Below are 26,053 nucleotides of genomic sequence, written 5' to 3'. Positions count from 1 at the left end.
TGAAATCATTATTAAGTGTGTTCTTAAGGGACTGATACAACACCGCTAAAATCAGAATTAAAAAATTACTTTGATTTTACTCTTGCCAAACAGAATTTCTTCCACTGAAATCCTTAGAATTTACGGTCAGCTAAAAGTGAAGAATATTGAGAATTTGGCTTGATAAAAAGTGAGTTAGGCCTTTAGGATTTCAGTGATTTAGTAATAAATTCCTCCAAGGAAAGTACTCAGTTTACTCATATTTCCTGATTGAAACATGTTTCGTAGGATTTGGGGTGTGGGATTTTTTGCTAATGTCATTACATATTCCAGTTAATCATTACGAACCATGCCAAGATAAATATTTGAATTATATATATTCATTGGCGTACATTCAAGTATAATTCTAAATATTTAGTGGCAGCCCTGGCATTTGCAAGTAGGCTACACATGGTTTGAAAAACTGAGGACATGCTGACTGTTGAGGACGAATCAGCATACTTGCACTGTGTGAAAGGATAGGTGTATTGTATCCAATTAATTTAGCCATGGGATTGTTATTCTGAATTTATATTGCGGTGAGAGAGGGTAGACTCTTATCCTTATTCCTAAATTAACTATCACTCATCTCACACCTGCCCAAGACTGACATAATGCTAACTGGCAGCTTGCTAACGTCTCAAATCTCTGCCGTGCTTTTGAACTCCGCGGTGGATTTCTCACTTGTTGCGACTTGCGCTGTTCTTCCTGGGTACCAGGAGCATTCATAACATCCTGTGTAAAAATACAAGGAGGAATACTTTGGGTTCTACCTTATGCACAGGTATATAGCCCAAGTCTCTTGACAACATGTTAGGCGAAAAAAGCTTAGTCTGTTTGTCTAGCCTAATGGCTATTTTAGCAATCAGAGTGGGAAAGAGTACTGTAGTTGTGAGCACTGGTTAATGGGATCAACAGTACGCTATTTATATGTTTCACGTGGAAGAAGGAACAGAGTTACATGCCTACCTCAGACAGAAAGCAAGGTTTTCCCTGACTGGGAACCAACCATTAGGGACATGTATGTTGCAGCTAAACTGGGGATGAAAGCTAAGAGGAAGAATGAAGTAAACAATATTCAAATGCCCTAGTTTGGAAAAATACCCCCGCAGTGTAACACCTATTGATTTAACCAGCCCCAATTCCAGCATACTAGCATCCTTTTTTGTGAAATTCTGGTTTGTTTGCCTCATCCAATTGCCAAACCGACAGAACATAGCAAGTGAGGTGGGTGCTGGAGGAACTCCTAGTTTTGAGAGACTGTTTATACTATCAGAGGCTGATCGCACCATAAAGCAAAGTAACTATAGAGGTTTTGTTGCTCACAGCTTCAGATAATATTTACATGAATTAACAATTAATGTCTTCAGATATTTTGTAAAGTTGGTAAGGAAAGAAAGGCTTCTAATTGTGTGTATATGTGGGATTGGAATATTGGCATCCCAGATGCATGTTGTTTCAGTGCTGAAATGGACATGGCTCCAAAAGGGTCTTATTTTCCAGTTTTGAATTTCTGTTTCTTTTATTGGCTATTCTGAGGATAGGTATACTGAAATTTCTAGGACTGATTCTGTGATAAGAATTAAAGCAAATCTAACTCCTTTAACTCCTTTAATACATTTCACCGTCTGAAGACTATGTGGCTGTATGTGGTTCTGCTATGTGGAGGCATGTGTGAAGCCAGTCAGGAACAGCATCCTTAGAACAGAACCATTAGCTGTGGCATACCTACTGCACAGCCAAAATGTAACCCTCCTGTGACAAACAAAGCAATACATGCATAAACAATATATCTGTTATGTGTGTGTCACACCAGTCCTTAAGAAAATACCACTCTGCTATCTATAGATAGATAATTTTATTCCATCCCAGTCACAGATGTCCTCAAGGAGATACTAAGGATTTATTTGCATATTATGAAGAAAAGCAAGTCAAGAAAAATAAATTACATGTTGTTTTCTGATCATGATAAACATATTTCCAGAAAAAGTAAAAGAGTTGGGCTATGATACAGAATGAGTAGGAAGAAATGCAAGTGAAATTTACCAAATACCTACGTAAATTAGAATTAATGCACTGAACAGATTCAGTTTAACAGGAGTGGGCTGATTTGAGAAACTGATTATGATTTGAATATTAATTTTTGAGGACAGAGAAATAATCTAGAAGCATTCAGAGGCTGTGGTTTTGTACACATCATAACATTTTAACTCATGACTATATTATCATGGGAAGAGGTTTCCATACATTGCCTGTACTCAGGTGTCTGTCTAGATGCATGGCACTTTTTTTTTTAACTGGATAAGCTATTTGAAATACATTTGCATTTACTGTGGGGTTAAGGGAAAGCTGCCTTGAGCTTCCTGTATCAAGATCCAAGCCATTTCATATTTTTAGACCAAAGAACTTTCTTCAAAGAGGATAACAGTCAATGGTAAGACCTTCATTAATTTATCAGGGGAATACCTGTTTTTAAGTAATTCACTTAAGTAAGGCATATTGAAAGCATTCTACAATCAAGTTCAAGAATAGTTTGTCAACCCTCAATGATAAGAGTGGGAAATTGTAAGAAAAGAAGCCTGAAAATCTTTACTCGTAATACAGGAAGTCTTTCAATATTAAACAATGAAATGGCTACACTTGAGTCATCTTAATGGTATCACATCCTGATGTCTTCCATTAGAACCATTACAAATTTTAGGAGCTGACAGCTTGCAAATCTTACTGGGGGGAAGAAGTGCAGCTGAGACAGATGAAACACTGGAAGACTTCAGGACATAGTTGTGAGAAAAGTAAAAGCTCTCTGTCTTGTGAGGGTTATAAAACATTTCTGTTGTGTTCTGTTCTCCCAAGAAGCATGTACAAATTGTTTGGGAATGAATACAAAGGATGATTCATATCAAGCTTACTGAACAGCAATATGGCTGTGGGAGAGGCAGGAGCTAAAGGACATTTGTACAGGCAACGCAAAGCCCAGAGCAGGACAAAGGTATTCATAGTTTGCAAGGAAGGTGAGGACTGTGCACGACAGGCACTCATGACTCAAACCACCTGGTTGTAGGTTTCCATAAGAAATCCTGGAATCTATAAAATTAGTGACAAAGCCTCCCTGGATTCCCAAGACTGCCCTGTCTTGCTCATTTTCTTGCTTTACTGGGCATCCATTTGTGTACTGGGCAATGCTCATGTGATTGTTCCTAAATGGTTTCTCCTAATTCCTTTGCCTCTTCATTGAAGGATTAGAAACCCATATATTCATTTTTTGTGATACCAAGGGGTTTTTTTATGAGAAAGTGTTTAAACAGTAGACTTACCTGATAAGCCACTTCCACAGATTTTCCTGATAGCTGTTAGCATAGACCTGTTTTAGAGAAGCTGCCGAACTCCAGTTGGATTGCTTGAAGTGACAATAATCTAGATGCCCAGTTAATGTAATTTTGATATTATATTATAAATGCTATTAACATTCATTCTGAAGAAAAATTCAAGCAGACACGTTTCAGTTGCAATATTTTATTTTCTATATTTGGGTATTTACAGAACAAATGTATTTCATACTTTGTTTCCAATTTTTCTGCTCAATTATTCTGTATAAATATTAATATATTTTTAAATACATGACTAAGGAAATTATACTTATGTGTCAATACCAGGAAATGACACCAATGAGGTAACAGTTCAGAAGAAAGGGTTAAAAGCAGCTGTACATAGATAATTTTACAGACGATTTTCTAAAGTTTTGAAAATGGCGATAACCCCCCCACTTTGGTACACTGCTGCTAACCCTTCAGTGACCACCCTAGCTGTTTAAATGTTTTGCCCAGTAAGTGAAAGGGAAGCACGCACTGTTGACCACATTGAACTTGGAGTTCCACTCTGGAGTAGATCAAAAAGCTGGAGTGGTTTCAATATCAAAACTGAGACGTTCTGAGAGCTGCAACCTCAATAGGCGCCTGTGCCATCAGGTGCCCCCCGGCTGCTGAAAAGGACTATCCTCTTGCTGCAGGTGTCTGGTGGGTTTTGTTTTCCTTTAGAGCATCCCTTTTAGAAACAACAACAACAAAATGCTGCTTATTGTTAGTTATCGGATAGCATCAGCGTCGGAAAACATCTCGTCCTGACCCCTGGTCCTTCGCTGGAAATCCTCTCTGAAGGTGTCTCCACCTCCCTCATGCACCCGCACCCCCTCGGCGCCCCTTCCACACAGGTCTTTTTTGACAGAGAGCAGCAGCCTATGGGATTGCAACCACAGGATGGGTTCAGGCGCTCGCCCTCCCCTTCTTTTTTCTTTTTCTTTCTTTTCTTCCTTTCCTAGGCTCCGCTTGCCGTAGCATACACCCTCCCGAGGGCTTTGCCTGGATCATTTATTTATCTTGTGCGCATTAAGAAACCACCATTAGGCTTTGGTGGGAGGCGCCTTACTTTCTGCGCGCTAGCCTGCCTCCCCTGCGCTGCGCTAGGAATACACAATTGAACAGAAGCTGCAAGCTTGGCAGGAGCTGCCTTCTGCGTGCTTATTTAATTGCCGGATCCGTATTTTTTTGCCGACTGGGTCATTGCCGCCCCCCCCCCCAGGGTTTCATCTTAATTTTTTGTGTGTGGATTTTGATTTTTTTTTTTTTTTTTTTTTTACGGGAACCCTCTCCGGAGTTTCGATGCCGGGCCGGACTTAGCGCGGGCGCGGAGGAGCTGCGCGGAGCCGTGCCTCCTGCCGCCGGGCCCCGCCCGCGGATCGGCCTCCCTGGCCCGGCGCCGGCCGCGGGTTGGCCGCGGGGCCGCGGAGTGGCGGGTGCGCCGCGCCGCGCCGCCGCCTCCCCGCGGAGCAGCCGGGGGATGCTGCTGCGCCGCGGCCGGGCATAGGCAGGAACCGAGCGGGCGGGGGAGGGAGCGGAGGAAAGGAAGGAAGGAAAGAAAAGACGGAAAGAAAAGATCTCCCAGCCCCGAGGGGAGAGGAAAAAGAGGAGAGGCGAGAAGGAGCGTGAATGTGAAGGAATGTGCCTGCCCGCCGCCGGAGCCGCACGCTTGGGATAAAAAAAAAATAGATCGAGGAGGCTGATTCTTGCGACTTATTACCCGGAAAAAAAAGAAAAAAGAAAAAAAAGAAAAGAAAAACCTGAGAGCGGAGGGAGAAGAAGGAGAACGAAGAGGCTGAAGCGGGCAGCGCAAGAGGAGGGCGCCCGGCGGATGGCGCGGCCGTCCCGCTGACTCCGCGGCCGCGGGAGGCTGCGCGGGGCGGCGCGGTGCAGGGCATGCCGTGCCGGCGGCGTGACTGAGCGGGGCGCTCCCGCCGCCCGCTCCGCCGCGCCGCGCTCCCCTCCGCCCTGCTCCGCTCTCCTCCGCCCCCCTCCGCCGCATGCCGCCGGCAGCCGCGGCGCGCTGATGCCCCGGGGCCGCGGCGGCACTGCGGACGGCCCCTAGGATGAGCGAGGGGGCTGCCGGCGCCGCGGCGCCCGGGGCGGCGGAGGCGGCGGGGGGCCCGGGCGGGGATGGGGCCGGGGGGCCGCCGCGGGAGCTGCGCTGCAGCGACTGCATCGTCTGGAACCGGCAGCAGACGTGGCTGTGCGTGGTGCCCCTCTTCATCGGCTTCATCGGCCTGGGGCTCAGCCTCATGCTGCTCAAGTGGATCGTGGTGGGCTCCGTTAAGGAGTACGTCCCCACCGAGCTGATGGACGCCAAGGGCGTGGGGCAGGACCCCTTCTTCCTCTCCAAGCCCACCGCCCCCCCCCGCGGCGCGGAGACCACCGCCGCCGCCACGCCGCGGCCGCCCAGCCGCGTCAGCCCCCGCCTCACCACCATGAGCCGGGCGCCCCCGCGCCCCCCCGGCACCCGCGGACCGGTGCGGGGCGGCCCGCGGCCCACCGCGGCGCGGCACCCCGCCGCGCCCCACACGGCGCCGCCCGCCAGCGGCCCCCCCGGCACCGCCGGCCGCGGCGCCCGGCCGCCGCCCGCCGCCCCCAGCACCCCGCCGCTGCCCGCCTGGCCCACTGCGGCACACGCTACCTCCTCCTACAAGATCTACGTCCACGACTCGGCGCCGTCCTGGACCTTGTCTCCCTTCCAGGAGTCTACCACCACCACGCCGGAGGCCAGCACGACCCCCAAAATCCGTAAGTGCCGCCCCGCGCCCTCGGGGCACCCGCTTTCTCGCGTCTCCCCGCCCGAACCCGGTGCCAGCCCAGCGGAGCGCCGGCGGGGCCGGGGCGATGCCTCGGTCGGGGTTTCCCGTGCAGCTGCTGCCCTGCGGGAGGCCGGAGAGCTCCGAAGTTTGCGCTTCTTTTTTCCCTCCCCCGCTTGCGCCCCCCTCCTCCCCCGGCAAGTTCCCCGCTTGTGTGATGGATGGTGTGGCAGGAGCAGCCATTTGAGGTGACTAGGTTTCGCTGTGGTTTTTAGGAAGGATGCAGACCTCTCCTTTCCCTTTCCAGGCTGGTCTGCGGAAGGTATTTAGGAGATGCCGGGAGGTGTCTGAGCGAGAGGGACAATTGATGACCCCTAGGTAGCGGTGGTTCACAGAAAGGGGCAGTGGGGCGAGTGGTCCTCGGGAGGTGCGGTGTGGGTTGTGCCCGCGCCTCTCTGCCGGTGAGAGAGTTTGGCTTTCCACAGTCGTATCCCTTGAAATAGCGTTCTCTGGAAGGATGCTCCCTCCGTCCCAGTGCCCGGCTGCTGCGAGATCTGCTGCCAGCTCCACCAGAAAGGAGCTCAGGGCGCCCCGCGAATGTGCAGACGCAGCCAAACGCTTTCCCGGCTCCTGTGTGTAGCCACAGCACCGTCTTGCCGTAACTGACTATTTTTTTTTAAGCGGAGGAGGGGGCTAGTTCCCCGATTGATGCTTGGTGGCTGGTTCTTCCCACCCTCCCAGGCACAAACCTTAAGGATCCGGGCTAAATCTGAAAATTCATTTGGTTTGGGTGCATCAACTTTCAAGCTTCTTGTAAAGGTTATCTAGGACAAATGCAATCCGTGCCAAAGAGAACTTCTGTGTGGTGCTATTTAGTGAAATGCTCAATTATACTGTATTATAGTCATCTTCTGCGTTTTCTTGGATGCAGCATAGGAAATGAGAAGCCGTGTGTCCTCCATTAACTCTTAGCTGCTTCTGCTAGGAATTCAATTGAATGCTACCACCTGAATTGCTTTTACAGCCCAGGGCTCCCCTTTTGCATTATAATGTTGGCTATTCTGCTAGAGGATTTTGTTAGCAAGTCGTTTGAACTTTATTTTGTCCATTAAATCTATTTACTGATGAGCCCCGTGGCAGAGAGTATATGCAAAGTGAACTGATCTTGTGAATTGACAAAACTGGGAGAACAGCAGCAAATTGGACGTGTATGTGTGGGTGGGTGGGTGTGCAGGTGGTGGATGGCGAGGAATGATTACAAATAAAACTATCACTAAATCAGAAGAGCAAACAAGGCAGTCACTCGCTTTCCCAGTGTCTGCTACAGTAATTGAGAGAGACCTGTCCCTTACAGGTGTGTCTGAGCCTGCTTGCTCTGTAGGTACAACCTAAGGAAGTCAGATGTTACCAGAAGGAAAATCTGTCGTGGAGCTGAACCCTACCCATTGCACTTAGGTGTAGGGAGCTGTATAGGGCACTTTTAAAAAACAAAACAGCAAAGGGAGCCTGATTTTCAACCTGTGTCTCTGTTTTCAAGCCTTGTGTGAACCAGGTATGTGACATGGTGTTTCAAACTGCCATGACCTGCGTGTGTCTGAAATGCTGCCTGGCCTTGCCAGGTGGGGTCTATTGGGGTCACAACGCTCCCTTGCAATCTCTTCCTTTTTCCCCTTTCTGTCTTTTTTGGGTACGTAAGAGAAATCCACAGCAATTTCCGTCCCTCTGTGCTGTCTCCTCACAAGGTATAGAAGGCAATAATATCCTGATTAATAAATAATGTTCAGCTGGCAGGACTCTCCTCCACGCAAGATACACAAAGGAAGAAGAAAACCCACAATCTTGAAATGTTCCTGTCAGTTGCAGAGTCTCATAACTGTTATTTGTTTTAGGGAGACTGCTAATACCTTTTACAGCAGGGTGTTTCCCCTCATTAAATACAGCTTGGTTATAGGATGAAATGCAAGAAGTGCAAATCCAGCAGAAATTGACCCTGTTTGGGCACATTGATAGCAGAGATTATCATTAATGGGAGATTAAATAGATTACATAAAAAAGGATTTGAATTTGTAGGGCATGTGGAAATTTTTTTTTAAAGCCTACAGCTGTACTTTCTTGATACATATAAGCGTCTCTGAGGATACATGTAACATTCTCTGAGGCTGCAGTATTCGCTGGAGGGGAGAGAGAGAAGAAATGCAATCTTTCTGTCATGAACTGCTGCCGTGGTGTGACCCCACAGCAAGTGTCCGCATCTGCCATTAACAGCTCTTAGGAAGAAAGGTTTTTTTTTTTTAAAAAAACAAAACAAAAAAAACCCAAAAAACAAATTCATCCTCATTTCCCAGGTTGAGCTGCATGTTCCTTCTGTGCCCATTGCTCCAGCTGCTATTGAAATGAAAGTCATGGATCCCGTTATACTGTGTGAATACAAATCTGACGTGACAAATCTGATGGTCCAGCTTTCAAAATAGTGCACACCCTTGTGTGATCCTCTGGCTTGGCAAGGCCCATATGTGGGCAGGAGTCATAGGTTATTTAGCATTTCACAGCTTTTAAGAGAAGCAGCAGCTGTCTTTATTTATACTGGTACATGTTGCAGTTTATTTAATTGTTTTAAGACGTTAAAATGGGCTCAAAATATGACTTAGGTAAGTGGAAGGCAAATCGGGAGTTATTTCTCCAGAAAGCCGGATGATTGCCCATCTGAAATAAATGTTGGTAAAGCCTTTTCTCTGTGTGTGTATTCATCTGAGGAGATGTTGTGAAATCTCTCACTTTTTTGTGGGTGTGCATAATGACAATAATTCTTGGTTGTGTTTCACTCAAAGTCAAGCTATCTGTTAGCTGTTTTGAAAGTTCTTGATGAAGATCCTTCAGGTTCTGACTAAGCAAAAGCCACTTACTCATCAAATCTCTTTCTGTGTCTTGTGCCTGCATGTTTTTCTCATGATGATGACGGACTGTGGCTTTTCAGCATGAGCCTCTTTATCCAGTGCTCAACAGAAAAATCAATCATTGATTTACAAGGATAGTCCAGCCTGTAGATCAGAAAAATCAACCAACTGACTGGAACACACCAGTGAGGTTTTATTTTTATCAAGCCATTGGTTTCATTTCTAAAGAGTCATGCCCTGATTTTTCCAATATGCATTTTTCATGGTATTCTGGGTTCTTCAGTAGTGTTATTATCTTTAAATTGAGATACTGTACTTATAAGAATTCCTGTGTGAATTCAGCTATGAAATAGCACTGTGGTTTCTTGTGTGTTCATATGACCAAAGGCTAATGCAGAGAACTGAGGTCAGGCAGGCGGGGCTCAACTAATGCATAGTAACCAAGGAAAGAGATGTTACGGAACTCTTAATCAATATATCTTGTGAAGTCCAATTGTGACCTTTTTTTATGACTCCAGACTGTAGCCTGAGTATACTTTGATTTCCTGCTAAAGATTTTCTGCTCCAGTCGTTTGTCCTAGTCATATCTCTGTCTGTTTGTTATGCACGGCATGGGTTCAAGTAACAAGCATCTGGCAGCTGAACTGTTACCAACACTGACATTTTGGTAAAAGCTGTTTGTTTTATTTTGCACTGACTCAAATATCTTTTTCACATTAAGGATGACACTTAGATGGAATTGCGGGGTTTTCACCAACTGGAGGGTGTTGTGGGAGGTGCCAAACCGTAGTAAAACCAGCCCTACTCTTCCCAGAGCTCTAAAACATTCCGCCAACAAATGACATGTATCTGTGAACACTTTGCATTATGATCATGAGCTGTCATTGAAATCGAGGGGAGGACACATGACTGCAAAGCACGTGCCCTTAGCATTGACTAAGATTAATATGCCAGTTAGTTATCAATTTGTAATGCATCAAAAGCTGTTGAATTGGAAAAAGAATGCTGAAGGGAACTACTGGGAGTTCTAAAAGCATTTGCTTCTTCCTCATTCCCACTTACTTTCTATTCACATACCATGAGTCAATGTACCACAAACACGATTAGATTTGTGTTTCCCATCTTGAATACTTGTCAACAGGAAGGCTACTGACGAGATAAAAATAATAAATACAGAATTGCAGTCACACCACTAAAGTGGAAGTTATTGTAATTTTATTTTATTTTTCAGATTTTACAGCTATAACTTGCTTCATCTGTTTCAATTAAATTGAATGACACTGGACTTAATTCTGTTTTCCATTTATAATTCCCTTTATAGTTAGGAACTAGCGCAGTTATTACTGAGTTTATAAGGAAGTGGAACGTTTAAATAAGTCCCAGTCACAGATATGTACATTGATTCTATTCAGGTATATTTCCTCAGTTCCTTTTATTGAAGTACTTGTTGGAATCCCATGACCTAGGAGAGCTTTCACAGCACTGGTACGATGAAAGGAAGGGATAATGCTGAAATTACTCCATGCTGCCTTTTAACCCTGAAGAAAATTCTTTTGGGGGCTGTAAGGATTCTCATTACATTGATTTAACCTGTGATCACTGGTAAAAGCAAAGCCTTGCATTTTATTTGGCATATTTTTTTTAGCATCTATACAAGGACATTATGTGATATATTATATGTTGACAACAGAATACCATTATTAAATTAAAGTATTGATTCATTGCAAATTATTATGCTAAAGTAATGTCAGTGGTTTGTCTAAACCCACAGAAAATGGAAATTAAAAATTAAAGCAAAAGACCTGTCTCTATCTACAGTATTGTGTCTGGTGTTGCAGTACATTTATCACCTGACTCATTGCTTTGAAACCTCCTGCAAAGCCCAGTAAATACATGGATTGGTATGGATTTGGCTTTGACTTTATCTTTAAATTCTCTAGCTCATATGGCTTTCAGGAAGTACCTAAAGCATACTAGTGTTTGGTTTTGCTGATTTCTCCCATGACTTATTTGGAAACAAACTGCACAAGGAAAGGTGCCTAGTAAAATGGTTTAGGACTACCTAGTCAGACATACAAATAAATATATAAACCCCAGAGACCTTTGGATGCCTCTGAGCCTGGTGGTTTCTTTTTGAGGTTCGTTGTGGTTTGAGCAAGTTTGCCATCTTAACTGTGCACTTGCGCAGTACCTGTTTTTGAGGAGGATCAGGACCTCCAAACCTGTAGTAACTTCAGGACCAGTCTTCCCTAATCAAGGCAGCTACTTCGGTTGTGGAGCTTGTCCTGCAGCGTAGTTGAGAAAAGAAGCCTGGAGGTTTCCTTGTAGTTAACTGGACTGAAAGCCAAGTTAAAGTGCATCTTTTTTAATTTGAAAGTCTCTTTCAGGTCCTGCTGTGCCAAATGGATTTGTTGTCACTGTTGCTATTAAGCATAGGTACAGGTTTCTTTTGCATTACAAGAGCAGGTGAAACATAATTAGGAAAAACAACAAGATGCTTTGCGTTATGGAGATTATTTCTTACGCTAAGGGACTTAGTTCTTGGATCAATACGGTGAGGGTTAGAAGTGCCGGTTAATAAGGTGGCTGCGCGCCAGATCAAAACTGGGGCTGTGTTTTCTCATTGCTCAAAACTAAATTTCCAAGGCATACAGCTCTTAAACCTACTTTCATACATTTACCTTCCCCTTCCTAGCTAATCTCAAGCCACTCCACTGAGTAAAGTACATCTTCAGTGGAGGAGAGTAGCTCCCTCCCCGCCTGCCAGGCGGGGACACGTCTGACCAGGACAAGACAGAGGATCAACGTTCAAATGGCTTCTGGGTAACACACAGAGAAGGTAAATGGTAAATGCACATTGGTGCACAAGGGCTTTTTGACTGGGTTTTTACTTTTTATCACAGGTTTCTGGGGCCCCTTGGTATATGCATTCAAGAGGAGAAAAATGAATAAAGCAGCCATGAGGAAAAATAAAATAGCAACTGCATTTGTAAATTTCAGTGTCCTTACAGAAGAAATACCTGATTGGATCAACTCTTCCTGGTGAAATTTGGTGATGGGTAAAAATACATGTATTAACTGCTTATTGCTACCTGTTTAAATGTGGTGGGGTTTTTTTCTGAAACTTTATCAATATGCTCAATATTACTCTACTAATATTAAAAATTATAGATAAAATAAGTAAAGCCTACAGAATTCTTCCACTATTCCATCTTTTCTGTCCTCCAAGGGTAGTATTTTGCATTTCTGAAGCTGTGGTTTTTCCTGTAGCTTGTAAGTAGGAGGATTCCGTGACTTTCAGGTCTTTTTTACAACGTATTACTCCTGATTCTTTTTTTTTTTTTTTTTTGGTGGTGTAGTTCTGATGACTGGTGACTGTAGGAGACAAACTATTTAGCTTCAAAGATAATTTGCTTCATATCATGTTTAGCAACTGATTTTTAAGTTAAAAGTGATTTATGTTTTTTCCTCAGAGTAGTTTGATTTTTGAATTTCTGCAAGAATTAAACTTTTGGGAGGAGCTCAGGTAGAGGGAGAGAGGCTCGCTGTCCAATAAAAACATAACTGGGTTAAAGGATAAAGTGAAACTTTGGTCTGAAATACCGGAAGAAATTCCTGCTTTAGTCCCTGTAAAATAAGCCCAACAACTTGCAAAGTCTCTGCATTTTGCTTTAACATCTCCTTTTTGTTTGTTACTTTTTGGTTTTATGTCTTTTCTTTCCCTTGTATTTTACACTTACGGGGAAGATGCACGTTAGCAATACATATATATTGGTGTTGTGGTAGGTGGTCTGTCAAAAAATGAATTAATATTTTAATCTGTATGAAAAGATCTGTCACTGATGCATTTTGTAACTTTTTTAGCAAAGAATTGAGGAAAAAATATCCTGATAGTATTCCATGTAGAGTTATGCTGAATTAAGTAGTTTAGAGTCTTTGGTTTTTATAATGAGATCGCTATATGGCCCAATTTTGCAAACATACAGGCCCAGTTTAGGGTGTGCAAGTGATGCCTTTTCTCTTTTGTAGAGTTATGCATCTGCAGAATCAGGGTCAATTTACGTTGAGCGTGTATGTGATTAAATCTGTTGCTGTGTCTTAGATTGCAGTGTGAATGCTTACAAAACGTGCCTGTGTAAATAAATGTACATAAGCTTTAAAGTGCTGCTCTTTAAAAGTTGTCAGCATTATTTAAATATGCATATTAGAACTGAGTTTCCATTAGCGCATTTTCTTTTTTGCCCGTGTTTAGCGTATACCATTATCCTGTTTATTCTTTGCCTGAAATATGTTCTGTAGTAAAATCTTTGTGTTCTGGGGGACTGTAGTTGCTTAGCCGTAGAGCGTCACAAGTCATGTGGGTGATGAGTCTTTTTGCACATAACTTTTAAATGATTTCCTTACTTGACTTTTAATTTATTATTACTATTAGTTTGGAAAATAATACTTCTGGTTTTGTATGTTTTTTCTCTGTATTACTTCCTCAGCTAGATATAGGTCAACACTAACTTTTACCTAAAGCTTATAGATAGCAAATGTTTTCTAAAACATTAGAGATGGCAAGTTGTATTTTAAGATCTAATTATTTTCTGAATCCAGAATTCTGAAGTTATCTCCACATTGTTCATTTCTCAGCATCATTACTGTTAAAGTTCAAGATTCTAGTTCAGTACTGAGCCTTGATTGCTGGTTGTTACCAGATAGAGGGGCTATAGCACTGTGTAACAGCAAACCATTAAATTAGTATTAATAGCAAATAGCCTCTTTTCCAGATCTGATTATTCCTACTGATGTCAGAACTTGTAAAGCAAGCATTTGAGATAAGATGGGGCTATTCTCTTGGAAGGGCTTTGGTGGTCTGTTTTTGCTGCAATGACAAGGGGTTTTTTTCTATCGTGGTTGGCGAGGAAGGTAGAAAGCATACGATCTAGCCTGCAGTCGCTGTGCTGCTTCTAAATGTAATCAGGATTTTAACAAAAACAAAAATGTTGTATCAAAAACTGTTGCTAACCTGTAAAATTGTGCTGCACTGTGCAATGCTGATGTTTACTTATGTCTCCCAGTTTAATGCATAATAAAAAAGCGTTTCCAGTACTGTGCTCAGAGTGGCTGAGAGTTGTAGGTAGCTAACCTTCTCAGTTACTGAGTAATACTGTTGCATATTAAAAGAAGATGTAGGCAGCTTTTATTTCCTCTCCCTCCAGTGAAGTGATACAGTACAAGTGGTCAGAAGTTTATCAGTAAAATAATACTAAGTTATCCCCAAAGTTTTGACTTGGGATTGATTGTGTAATACTTGCTAAAAACAAACTATTAATTTTCTTCCAAAGGGGTGTGCTTTGTTAGTGTTTTTTTAAGAGTAGTGTTGTGTGGAGAGGAAATTAATTTTCTTGTTCAATCTGTCAGTGAATTTACAAAAGAGAAGCAGGGTTTTAGTTTGAAACCTAGAGATAAGCTGCACTGAAATGGTATGGTGATTCTCCTGCCATTTAATGGCATCAAATATGAAGACTTTGCACTGCCAGGGTTCAGTGGGCAGTGGGTTCAGGAACTTAACTGAGGGGATTATTCTGATGAATGTCAGTGCTCCTGATTTAGAAGGGTAGAGGTACTTTTATAATTATTTCATAAGTAGCTAAACCACATTAGCCTTTAGCCTGAAATCTGGCCCAGCTACATCAGGGTCATAGCATTAAAGTTCAGTCCTCTCAATTTTGGTTTTTTTTAATAACTAAAAATGCCATGCATAAATACGTACAGCAACACTGTTTTCCTTAAGCAGTTTGTTTGTTTTTTTCTTAGATTTCTATCTTTATTTTATGACTTATGTTAGTAGTGCATACCATAGATTTCACAGGGCCAGCTGCTTATTTATAAGGCTGTATCTGAGTGTAATAAAGTTGATTGTAATTAGTTTCCATCAATCAAAAATGTTAGTCAGGAAAAACCAGGTTGCAAACTAAAACAATTTATCAATTGTAGTATCTAACAGGTGAAAATACTCATTGAATGCTGTTGCTGAGTTTATAACATACACGCTTTTAAATTCCCTGGTTATCTCAAAGCACTGTAGAAATGATGCAGTCTGCTACTAAACTTAGACTATGTACTTCTGCAGCAGGTTTTCATAGTGCACGTAGGCTCTTTTCCTACCAAAACTGCTCTGTTAGGAGGGTGAACCTTTGCCTCAACTAATTACCTTCTGAGCTGTGAAGATGATGACCTTGATGCTCATAATGGTAATAAACCCAACTTTTTATAGTTGTTTTTATTGGATACTTTTAGAGTCATAGGATTTACAGTCTGAAGGCTCATTTGTACTGGGGAAGGTGAACATTTGCCACTTGGTGACTGCTGTCACCTTGCTTTAGAGAAGATGAGTGGTGGATGGGCAGTGGAGATGACGGGGTGAGCCGTACCCGTCCTGCGCTTCTGCGCAAGAAGCTCTTCAGCACAGTTGGGCCTGATCTGGGAAGACACAGGCGTTACCTTGGCTCTGTCAGCATTAACTGTCCTGCCTTGTTCTCTACAAAAGCACAGAGGGAAAGAAGCATTTCTAATACCTTTTCATATCTGGAGCACATTCATTACAGAGGCTTACTTAGTCCTAAATGAAAAGCAAGAATAGTAACTTAATATTTTAAATTGGTTTTAGAAATATCTGCCTGCAATAGGGAATTCTTACGGGTTTTAGTTCTTAGATGGCTGGATTTAATCTGAATATAAGAAGCTGAAATGTTAGTGTGTGATATGTTTAAAAGGGGAAGAAAGAAGAGTCTGGCATTGTAATTGTTATTTTATAGAAGATTGAAGAGATCACTTGCATCTACTGGATTTCAGTAATTGGGTACACTACAAGGCTTGATGACACCTTGTGTTTACATATATTTGAAAAGCTATTCTCTATTACCTTGGCAGATGTAGGGGATTTGTAGCCAGCCACAGCGTCACTGCTGTAAGGTGCATCTATAAATGTGAACGTACGCGGTTGAAGGAGCTACTGAGTAACGGCTCCTCATTCCCAGTTTGTTTATAGTGCTTATTTTGGAAACGTGAACAGGTATTTATTAAAGTTTGATAATAATTAAAATACATTTGTCCCTGATTTTAACAATGATCCTGGCTGGCGAGTGATGTACCTGTAGAAAACTAAGTGTATTGGACAGGCCTAAGCTAAAAGTCCTTAATGTAAAGAGATCCATCAGATCCATCAGTGGGTAGAGTGAGGATGAGGTATGCTAGGTGATAAAAAGATTAATAATTCTCGTGAGATGTTTTAATTCCATATTGCAAGAATTTTGTCTGTTTAAAGGCAGTGTGGGTTTATTAGGGAGCTTATTTTTTAAAATGCTTTTAAGAAGATACTGTAAGATTATATCTCATTAATGAAATACATTACGTTTGAATTATTTAATTAGAGATTATTTTTCAACCATCCCTTAACGTTCTAACACTCTCTTAATATTTTTTTTTTCAGGTTTGTAATCCTGTTTACTAATGCAATCAATATATGGCAACGTAGGCTCTTAGATTTTTTCCTTAACAAATACTACTTTAAAATAAACTTACTATACTTTGTGTAATGAAATAGAATTAGAATCTTAGGAACTCATCTCATACGCAACTGAGTATTCAGTGGGAGCTATAGGCTGCTCTGCAGTTCTCTAAGAATCACAGCAAGAAGCAGAACAGACCACAGACAGGCATTAGACAATGTTTTACATGAGAACTAATAATTAAAGCTTGTTAGAGAATTTAGAACACAATGAAGCTCTTCTAATTATCACCAGATTTTGGTCCAACTCTGCACAGGCAAAGAGTTAATTAAAAGCTTATAAGTTCAGTTCATCTCTGCTTAAATGAAGGTTGGGATAATCAAAACATGTAAATAAAGGAAATAGCAGGATATTAGATTAAATATATGTGATCTGCAATTTTATTATAGTTACGGAAAATAAGTTCATGTAAAAAAACCCAACAAACCCCAACCCCCAAATGTAGTATCAGAGATTCAACATTATTTCATGTCTTTGTTAGGTACTTTGTATAATGATTTCCTACATTACAGAACAAAAGAACTTTTCCCACTAGGTATCGAACAAGCATACCCCATAGTGCATAGGTGGAGGTGCTTTGTATGACGACAGTGCTCAGGCTTGAATAAACTTCCACGCTGCACTATCATCTTTGGAGCTCTGCCCTTTGTTGTTGCAACTGAATGAAATTACTGTGACTTTCCACTTCCACCAGAAAAAGGGTGACTTTGACAGTGTAGAGCCTTTATAATAGACAGCTGCTACAAAATGACTTCATTTTCACAATTTCAGCTTGCTTATTAGTGTGAAATTTATCCCCAAAAGTTACCCAAACCTCAGTGAAAGTAACAGACCATATATTGTTGGTTACTGGAAGTTAGGAGACCAAGGGTGGTCACTTCTTTTCCTTAAGCTCGGGTTTTCTTATTTGTGAAATAAAGACGTGGCGAAGAGGTACAGATGAGAAGTGAGAGGTGTGTTAGAATGAATGTTCAAAAAATAATAAGGAAATACATTTACCAAGTTTTATTTTAAATTTCAGAAAGTACCTGACATCTGGATTTTGCCATTGGTTGTGTGTGTGATCGTTTTCAACAATTTTCTGACAGTGAAATGTGTTAGACTTTAGTATTAAGGAGGAAGGGATGGAAGCTTTTATTGTCTTAGGCGATTTAAAAGCATATCTCCAAATATAGCCGAGTTATGTCCCTGAATAATGGGTGTATCTGACAGGAGGCAGAGCTGTATGTGAGACACCCTAACAAGCCGGTTACTCTAGTTCATAATTCTTTATTTTTGTCCTGCAGTGAGTTGAATCAGGTTTGAATTTGAGACACTCATTAGGCCAAAAACTGCCATTATGACAACCCAATTTAAATCTTTTTAGCTTAACTTTATAGTCATTCGTCACCGGGAATTTTTGTAACTACTATGTTTTATATTGCTGTCTTGTTATATTTTAGAACCAAAGTGTTATTGTTGCCATATCTCACATCAAAAGGAAGAAACGCTTTCAGTATGGTGTAGTCTTCTATAGATAGAGTCAGAATGCTCTCTGAGTAGGTGGGATCCTTTGCCAAATCTAAACCCAATGAGATAAGTGAGAATAAGTGGGCTCTAGCTAACGTTTAAAATAAACAGTTACAAAGGAGTGACTTGCTTAGCCTAGTCTGTTGTTCTGCATTTGCTCATAGTTGACTTTTATTAAGTGTAGCTATGCTGATCTCTAAGAAGAAAAAAAAAATCTGTTCTAACAATAATAATGTATTTATTGGAGAAGATCTCAGATGGAGAATGAGACAAGGTTTGTAGGAGATGTATTCTAGTATATCAAGTAATACAATTGGGGAAAAATTGGCAAATGCTTTTTCTGTGTCTCTTTGGTGAGGTGATGTAACTGATTTCCCTTTGACTTTTCATCCTTCTTCAAATAGTAGGATTTTAATGTCAACAAAGTTTTAGATTTTTTTTTTTAAATTAACTAATGAACTGAAAATGTTTTTCATGAATTGAACTGATATGCTTAGCTTTGTAGTGTAAATAGGTAAGTGTAAAGCTTGCTAAGTGTTGTCCTATTTGCTTATTTATGCTGCTGTTAGGTTTGGGGTTTAAAAACAATGTCTGTAACAGAAACTTACTGAAGGTGGGTAATAAGCTGTTTATCATCTTATAATTGTCATATACTCAGATTGTTTTAGTAGTTTGGGAAAGTTTTAGTATCATTACTGAAGATTAATATTGTGTTAACACACAGATATATGACCCCAACACAGACATTCACGTTGAAGGCTCACTCATTATCAATTTCAAAGCCTATAGGAAATGGTTTATACCAGTGCTTGGAAATATGCACCTGTAATAGCCTTTTTAATGCCTTCAGGACATTTAATTGCCAGTCAATGGCATAATCTGCTGTTTGGAATGGAGAGCTGGAAGTATTTGGGTTGCAAACAGGATAATGAAAAGGACTGAAAACAAGGAGGAGTAGTAAGTTAATGGATCTGTACTATTAACAACCAGCTTGGGCTCGGCATCCTGTTTACGACTGGAGGATATGGTGTGCACTGCCTAAGGTGGGATGCCTTTTCCCCAGGCAATCGTGGGGCTGACTGCAGGTAGCAGTCTGTCTGGGGACTGATCCTGTCCCTGCTGTAGTAGTACTAAAGCCGTGTTAATGTTAATAGTAGTGGATTAAGCCCATGGGTCTTCATTTATTACTACTGGAGTCAGGCTCTACACGTGGCCTCGTACAGGACACATTCAAACTCTCTCAATCTGGCACAGTCGTGCCCCACTGGAATACCCATTTTACTGAGCGGTGGGCTAGTATCTGTGTAGAAAGTTTTTGACAGGGTTTTTGTATTCTGCATGAGTTTCAGTGGTTCTGTCAATCTTGATTTGTAACACTCATATCATAATCTCATTACATGAACATCAAAGCTCTAAAAAAGTTTGTGGCTTCAGATGGTTTTGCTTTAAAAATAACATAAAAGTTAACTCTTTCCAAGTGGTATGCCCTCTTCCTTTCCACATATTTCAGTTGTGATCATGTGGCAGGGTGCTCAGTTGGTAGTCAGATAAGCATTAGGAGAAACAAAATTATTTTTGTGGAGATCTCAGTTTGAAGGGATTGTCTTGCCTTGGAATTTTCTTGGGGATCCAAAAGTGCAGCTTTGTTAATGACGTTTGTCATTTGTAAAGAAAGCTGCACTGTAAACTTCAGGTCTTAAAAGGAAAGTGTATGTAAAAAACAAAAAATTAAGCTTGCAAGATAAGTTGTTGAAGTAAGGTAATGTTTACCCATTTTATAAGTTAAGACAGCATTTATAATCTAAACAACCAGTGCATTAAACCTGGAGAACTGAAGACCAGGGCAGGGGAGTTGGAACTAGATGATCTTTAAGGTCCCTTCCAACCCAAACCATTCTGTGTAATTCTGTGTGACTGTTTTGACCCAGTATGTACTCCAGTATGAAACAAATGGCTAATGTAGGTAGACTCCTGGTATCCCAAACAATCCTGCTTGTGTCTAGTATTTTTTTGGTGACCTTCATGTACGAGGCGTGGGTGGTAGAATTTCCCTTCAGGAGTCTCCATTTGAGAAAAGTGTCTGTTCTTCAGAAAGCGAAGTCACACAGTTTTGCAGCTTCAAACAGTTCTACCAAAACTGAACTTCTAGAGGTTTCAAGGTCATTGCTTAATAAGGATTTACATTAAAAACGGTTGAAATCTCAAACTCTTTATTAAACAGTTCAGAAGAAAAAAATCCCACAGTTCTCCAAAGTCCCAGGTACTTTCTCTGTAAACCATGTGAAACTCTACCAAATGACCGACTTCTCCTAGAGACAAGCAGTTGATTGTGTAAGCGGTGCACATAGTCACTGTGAAATGCATCACAGAAAGTGTGATTTTTTTTTTTTAAGATTATTTTGTAAACACACTTAAAATAAAAAGAAATTCACACAGTATATTTGGAGTTTTTACATGAAATCAAGGTATGATCAAAGGAGCTTTTGGTACTGTGCATTTTTTTAAAAATATTGAGCTTAATCTTGCAATAGGCATGAAATCTAATATATTCTGCTATATTTGTTTCTCAAAGCGTACATTGTAATAACCATATAGAAATTTAATTGGTGGGTTCTGTAGAATCTTTTGAATAGGGCCATGTAACAGTTATTCCCAAGTGATGTATTATTTGGAGGACATGTACACAATAAACCTAACAGAAGCTGTCTTTCCTCATTTCATTGTTTTGATATATGCTATGCTACCTGTGCTTTACTGATGCAGTGAAGTTGTGAATGCTGTTTTCAGTGTTCTGTGCTGATTCTTCTATTGTTGCTGTTCAGTGAAGCTTTTCCAGAAATACCCGGAGAGAACAGGGCAGTAGAGGTGGGAGCAGAGGTCTTGTGCACAGAGGGAATGAGAAAGACAGATTTAGAAGCTTAGAAGATCAGAAAAGCCAGTGGAATTGTATGTATTGTGAAGATTTAGCATGCTTTCTCGTACACCTAATTTATTATGATAAAACTCCTGCCAGTAGGTGAATTATTGAAGAGCTAAGAAGGAAATTGCCCCAGGATGATGTGCTGTGCCCACAATCAGGTGATACAATCTGGGATCAATTCCTGTTGTGCTTTCTAGCCGGATGCTATAATATTTCTCCCAGGGATTCTCCTGGGATGGGTGGTGCTACTGAAGAGAAAGAAGTCATATGAGCTAGAGAAAGAATTCCACGTGTCGTGGGCCATTTCGGTGGATCTCTTCAGTTTCCCTAACAGAAGGATTTCCTAGACAGTTGAACCTCTTGTTTTGCCCATGCTACCTCTGCACTCTGAATTGAATGAACATTTTGTTATTGTCATCATCATCACCTGGGCACGCTACGCTCCACCTGAACCATGTTGAAAAGCTGCCATGAGTCTCAATTGAACAGAGAATCGTGCCCCAAAAGGTCGTGTTCACTATAATGGTCCTCACAACATTCTTTTTTTCCTTTTAGTATTACTTCATCCAAAATGCTAGTTTTCAAAAAATACATCATGAAGGGCAGCCATGTCTTTTAAAATTCTACCTAATAAGAAAAGAATTCTAAATGCCGAGTGTCTTGTGTAATTACTATTGAAGTCCAATGATGGCATTGTGTCTTGCTTGTTTCTTGCCTTGTACTATCTGTCTCGCCTCAGTTTCCATTTCTCTGCCAATGCAGGCAACTGCAAAACATAAATTCAGGACTTGCTTCCATTTAAGCAGAACTCTTCTGTGTTCAAAACTTGCTTAATTTTGAGAATTATTCTTAAGAGTCTTTTCTAGTCTGCAAAAATCTTCTCAAAGTCTTTGGAGAGAGAAATATTTTTAATATTTTGGCCCACCTTTGTTTGTGAGAGTCAAAGGTATAGTTTCATACCTGTTTGTGATTATTCATTTGTTCTGGTTTTGGTTTTTTATTGCATTATATTTTATTTTTTGACAAATACCCTGAAATTCACAGTGAGCATTAGAAAGTCATCTTCTAGAACCTTTTCCTGATGCTTCCTATGTGTAAGAGCTTCATTTTCTCTATAAGTGGTTCCTACTGGAAATATAAAGTTTGTAGGAGATGTTTCCCCATCATATTCTGTGGTAAAGATCAATGCGGAGAAGTAACGTATTTCATCTGCAGTATCCATAATTGATGCCTGATCTTTTAGTGGAACATTTGATTCTTTCAAAGCCTTCCTGTGACTGATACACTTAAATGCCTTATTTATTGCCTTTACCTAATAGCTTTTAAAATTCTCTTGGTTTCCTGAATAATTTGCTCAGGCTAGATTTTATTTTTGAAAGGATGTATTGTCATTTAACTTGATGTCTTCCTCCATTTAACTTGTGTTCTTTCTCAGGGAGAGGAAGAATTCCATACCTTCCTGCATTACCTTACAATGTTATTGGAAATTCTTATTTTATATTCTCAGGCTTTCCCCCTTCCATTTAATTTCCTTTCTTTTACTTTTTTCCACCTTCCCAAGGCTTTTGAAAAGCTTTAGCTATTACTTGTAATCACTGTTGTCTTTCTTGTCATCCCCCTTTTCTGTCATGACTGAGCTGCATCATACTCTCACTGCGTTTTGAATCAGCTTCTGTTTTTCTGTGAGAACCAAGTCAAAACTAATCGCCTGACGTCCTTTTCTTGCTGTTCCAAGAAGCAGCTGTTTAACGTGCTGAAGATTTGCTGCTAGAAATAACAAAATAATAGCCTATAGGAATACAATCATATTTTCCCCTATTTACTGTGTTCTGTGATCTTTTAAATGGCCACAGTGGGGTAGAATTTTCTGTATTTGCTTGCATCCATCAGACAGAAACTTGTCAAGTTATCCACTCTCCTCTGAGTCTTTCCTGCCCTTATTTCATGAGGGAGAGTTTGAAGACTTATTTCAGCTTTAACAACATTCAAGTTCCTGTCTGCCAGAGTTTTCACATGATCATTGCATTTAAGTAATTTTTATATTATCTTTACAAGTTGAGAGTGTATTTTCTGTTACACATGGGGATAAGGTGTTTAAGAATGACTCCCAGAAATTAATGTTTTCATATAGCAATATAGATCTATCTTCCAAATTCTAGATTGTGATTCCTCAAATTAGAGTCTTAGTGTGAATATACTGCATAAACGTGGCATTTTCCTAAGCATTGTGTAGTGCTCAAGTAGATGGATTCATGCAGTCGGCCCTTCCAATAAGCAAGTCCTTGTCCTTCATGTTCCCTGCCAGTTCACAGGTGGCCGTGGATACTTCTGGGTTTTTTTTGCATCTCTCTGCCTGACATCTGAGAGCTGTAATTGGAATGACATGGTTGATTTGTTGAGTGAGCAGCAGTCAGAGCAGGCTGAGTCTGATAAAGGATCAGTTTCCTGTTGGTTTCTTCCTTCAGAAGACAAGATCCTCATTTGGAGAGAATGCCAAGGATGCTTTAATATGGTTTCCCGTGTTTTGCCGCTTCTGCGCTTCGTTTCCATTACAGTATATTGGGCTTACAGCTGTCAGATTTATCTTCTGAGGACCAAATACATCAGTGAGATAGCAGGCTAAATCATTCTATTCTATCCTCTCCTCAACATACAGGGTAGTTTCTGTCTTTATTCACCTGTAATTGCTTCTTGGTTATATATAACTTCTTTTGGATATACATACTGCTACACTTTTACTTTGGAAATTTGTGTTTGTGGGTTTATGTCTCTAACTTCGATAGAGAAAAAGGTTTTATTTTTTTTAATGGTTATTTTGCTATATTTTTTAATGACCTTTCTTCACTTTATATCATTGTCTGGTACTGTAAAATTCTAATAAAATATCAAATTTGGGTGTAGGGCATGTGTATTCTGAATGACAGATGTCTTCAAAAATGTTGTTCCATCATTTTAAAAGGGTTCTATTTTCCACTTAAAAAGAAGTTGTCTGGGCTTTTTGATTCTTCTCTGCTTCCCAAGGAATAATTTAAACTTCCCAGAACATTTCTTCTTATAATTTAGTGCCTTATTGACACTTTCCAGTTCTGCATTTAATGTTGCTGTTTTCTGGAAATTAAATATTTAAATGAATATTTCCATGCGCTGAGAAAAGAATTTTTAAGAAATACAGTGGGTTTCCTTTGTTCCTTAGACTTGGTACTAACTAAACTTTATTTTGATCAGTAAATTTGTAGTGGCTTAATTTTTCTCCTGAACAGGTAATTCAGAGAAGAATAACATCATTTTGAAAGAAAAAACCTTTTTACATTTTGTTCATGTTCCTCAACATTTAGGAGAAGATACGACAATATTGTATTTAAAAGGATAGAGTACAGAATAGTAAAAATAGAATATTTTATTGCATTTTAGGCAGCACTGTATTCTGTTTAATATGATAGTGGGATCCTTTTTTGTTTGCAGATGTATAACATGTTCCAACATGTATAAATGCATTTGTTTTTTCAGAGGTCATGTGCAGTAAAACTTTTACTGTACATCAGTGAGAGAATTCAGCTAAATTCTGTTTTCTCCTCTACTAAACCTCTTTTCTTGGTCAAGCAATTAAAACATATCATCACAAGTGATATACAACCTTAATAGTGGTTCTATAGGACCCAGCATATGCATCTGTCAAGTAAATAGTCCCTTACATGTAAGGTCACAAGTTGGAACAAGGTTAAAATGGTAGCATAGAAAGTACGGGATTAGTCGTTTAAACAACTGTCCTAATCTGTTAAAAAGTTCCGAACAGTGATTCCAATTACACCAAGCCCCAGCTATTCAACACCAGTCATTGCTGTTAAAAACAGCACCTGGACTTAGTCTCCGTTCCTTTTCTTTATTGGAAACATTGGCCTGTCTTTACTTCTTGATATGTTTTGCTAAATAGTAGACACAATTTAAATAACAACTGTATTTTCAGATTTGTAAAGGGGTTTGTGACATCATAAGCTTTAGTATATTCATTTAAAAAAATCTTTAACAATTTGCCCAAAATGGCCTCTGAAAATGCAGAATACTAGTAATATGTTTATCTAATTTAATAAATGTGGGTCTGTTACTGTTTACCTGTTGAAAAATTATTTTTGTCAACTAATTTGTATGCCCACTTGTACTATTTTGCTGTGTAACCTTTATATTCAATTGCTTTTTTCAATGTTATTTTCAGAGTCAGTCCTATATAGGCTTGCAATTGCCATGGTATGCACTTCATATAGCAGTGTGTGGCCTCCAACTTTGCTTTGTGTCTTCTCTAACCTCATTGATTCACTTGAGTTACACCACTGCAATTTTTTTACCAAAATATTTGTTATTTTTCTACTGTGAAGGGTGTGTGTGGTGGTGGGTTTTCTGTTTGTTTGTTTGTTTTTTATCTATTTGTCCCTTTCTGTTTTGGAGACCAATATTCGTGGATTCATGGAATCACAAAAACAGAACCTACTAACTAGTCCCTTGCCTTGTCTTCTCACACTTTCCTCTTCAGGGCAGCATCAGGTATAATCTGAGGATTTGTAACACTCTTGTCCAGTCTTTGAGCTTCCACAAAGACAGTTTTATTCTAGTGTTTTGCAATCCTTACCTTTGGAAAGTCTTTCTAATGTCCAAGTTTGTACTTTCTGAGGTGCATAGGTAGAATAGATCATCCTTTCTTTCTTTTTTTTTAGTTGTCTTGCTGTTTTTGCGGTTTGTTAGTAGCCATTTGTTTTCTGTGCTGTGTAGTTGATGATTTCTGCTTAAGCATCATACCTTGTGTTTGTCCCAGTTGAGAATAACTGCATTTTTTTAGATGGTTATCTGCAATTGCTAAGTTTTACCTCTTTGCTTTCACCAGAACTCTAATCAAAAGCCTTCAAGTGAACTATTTCCATGGCACTGGGAAGCAAAAAGAATTGTTTCCTTTAATAACACAGGAGGGAGATATTAATGTTTTTACAGTTATTCCATGAAATTAATATCCCTATTCTATGTTCTTTCAGGCCCCATCACTGTTTTCTCCTTT

General features: G+C 40.4%; 1 protein-coding gene across 2 annotated transcripts in view; it reads left to right on the top strand.

The window, feature by feature from the left end:
- The first annotated feature begins 4,240 nt into the window (after positions 1 to 4,240).
- The window catches only part of NRG3 (neuregulin 3), a 413,049-nt gene continuing 391,236 nt past the window's right edge, over positions 4,241 to 26,053 (top strand). For both annotated transcript variants that reach the window (XM_074593380.1, XM_074593379.1), the window contains exon 1: positions 4,241 to 6,125. In XM_074593380.1, coding sequence (XP_074449481.1) covers positions 5,438 to 6,125 — 688 coding nt within the window. In that variant the 5' untranslated portion in view covers positions 4,241 to 5,437. The remainder of the gene's footprint in view (positions 6,126 to 26,053) is intronic.

The sequence above is a fragment of the Larus michahellis genome, chromosome 6, assembly GCF_964199755.1.
Source record: "Larus michahellis chromosome 6, bLarMic1.1, whole genome shotgun sequence".
NCBI classification, from domain to species: Eukaryota; Metazoa; Chordata; class Aves; order Charadriiformes; family Laridae; genus Larus; species Larus michahellis.
This window is presented reverse-complemented; position numbering and strand designations above follow the sequence as displayed.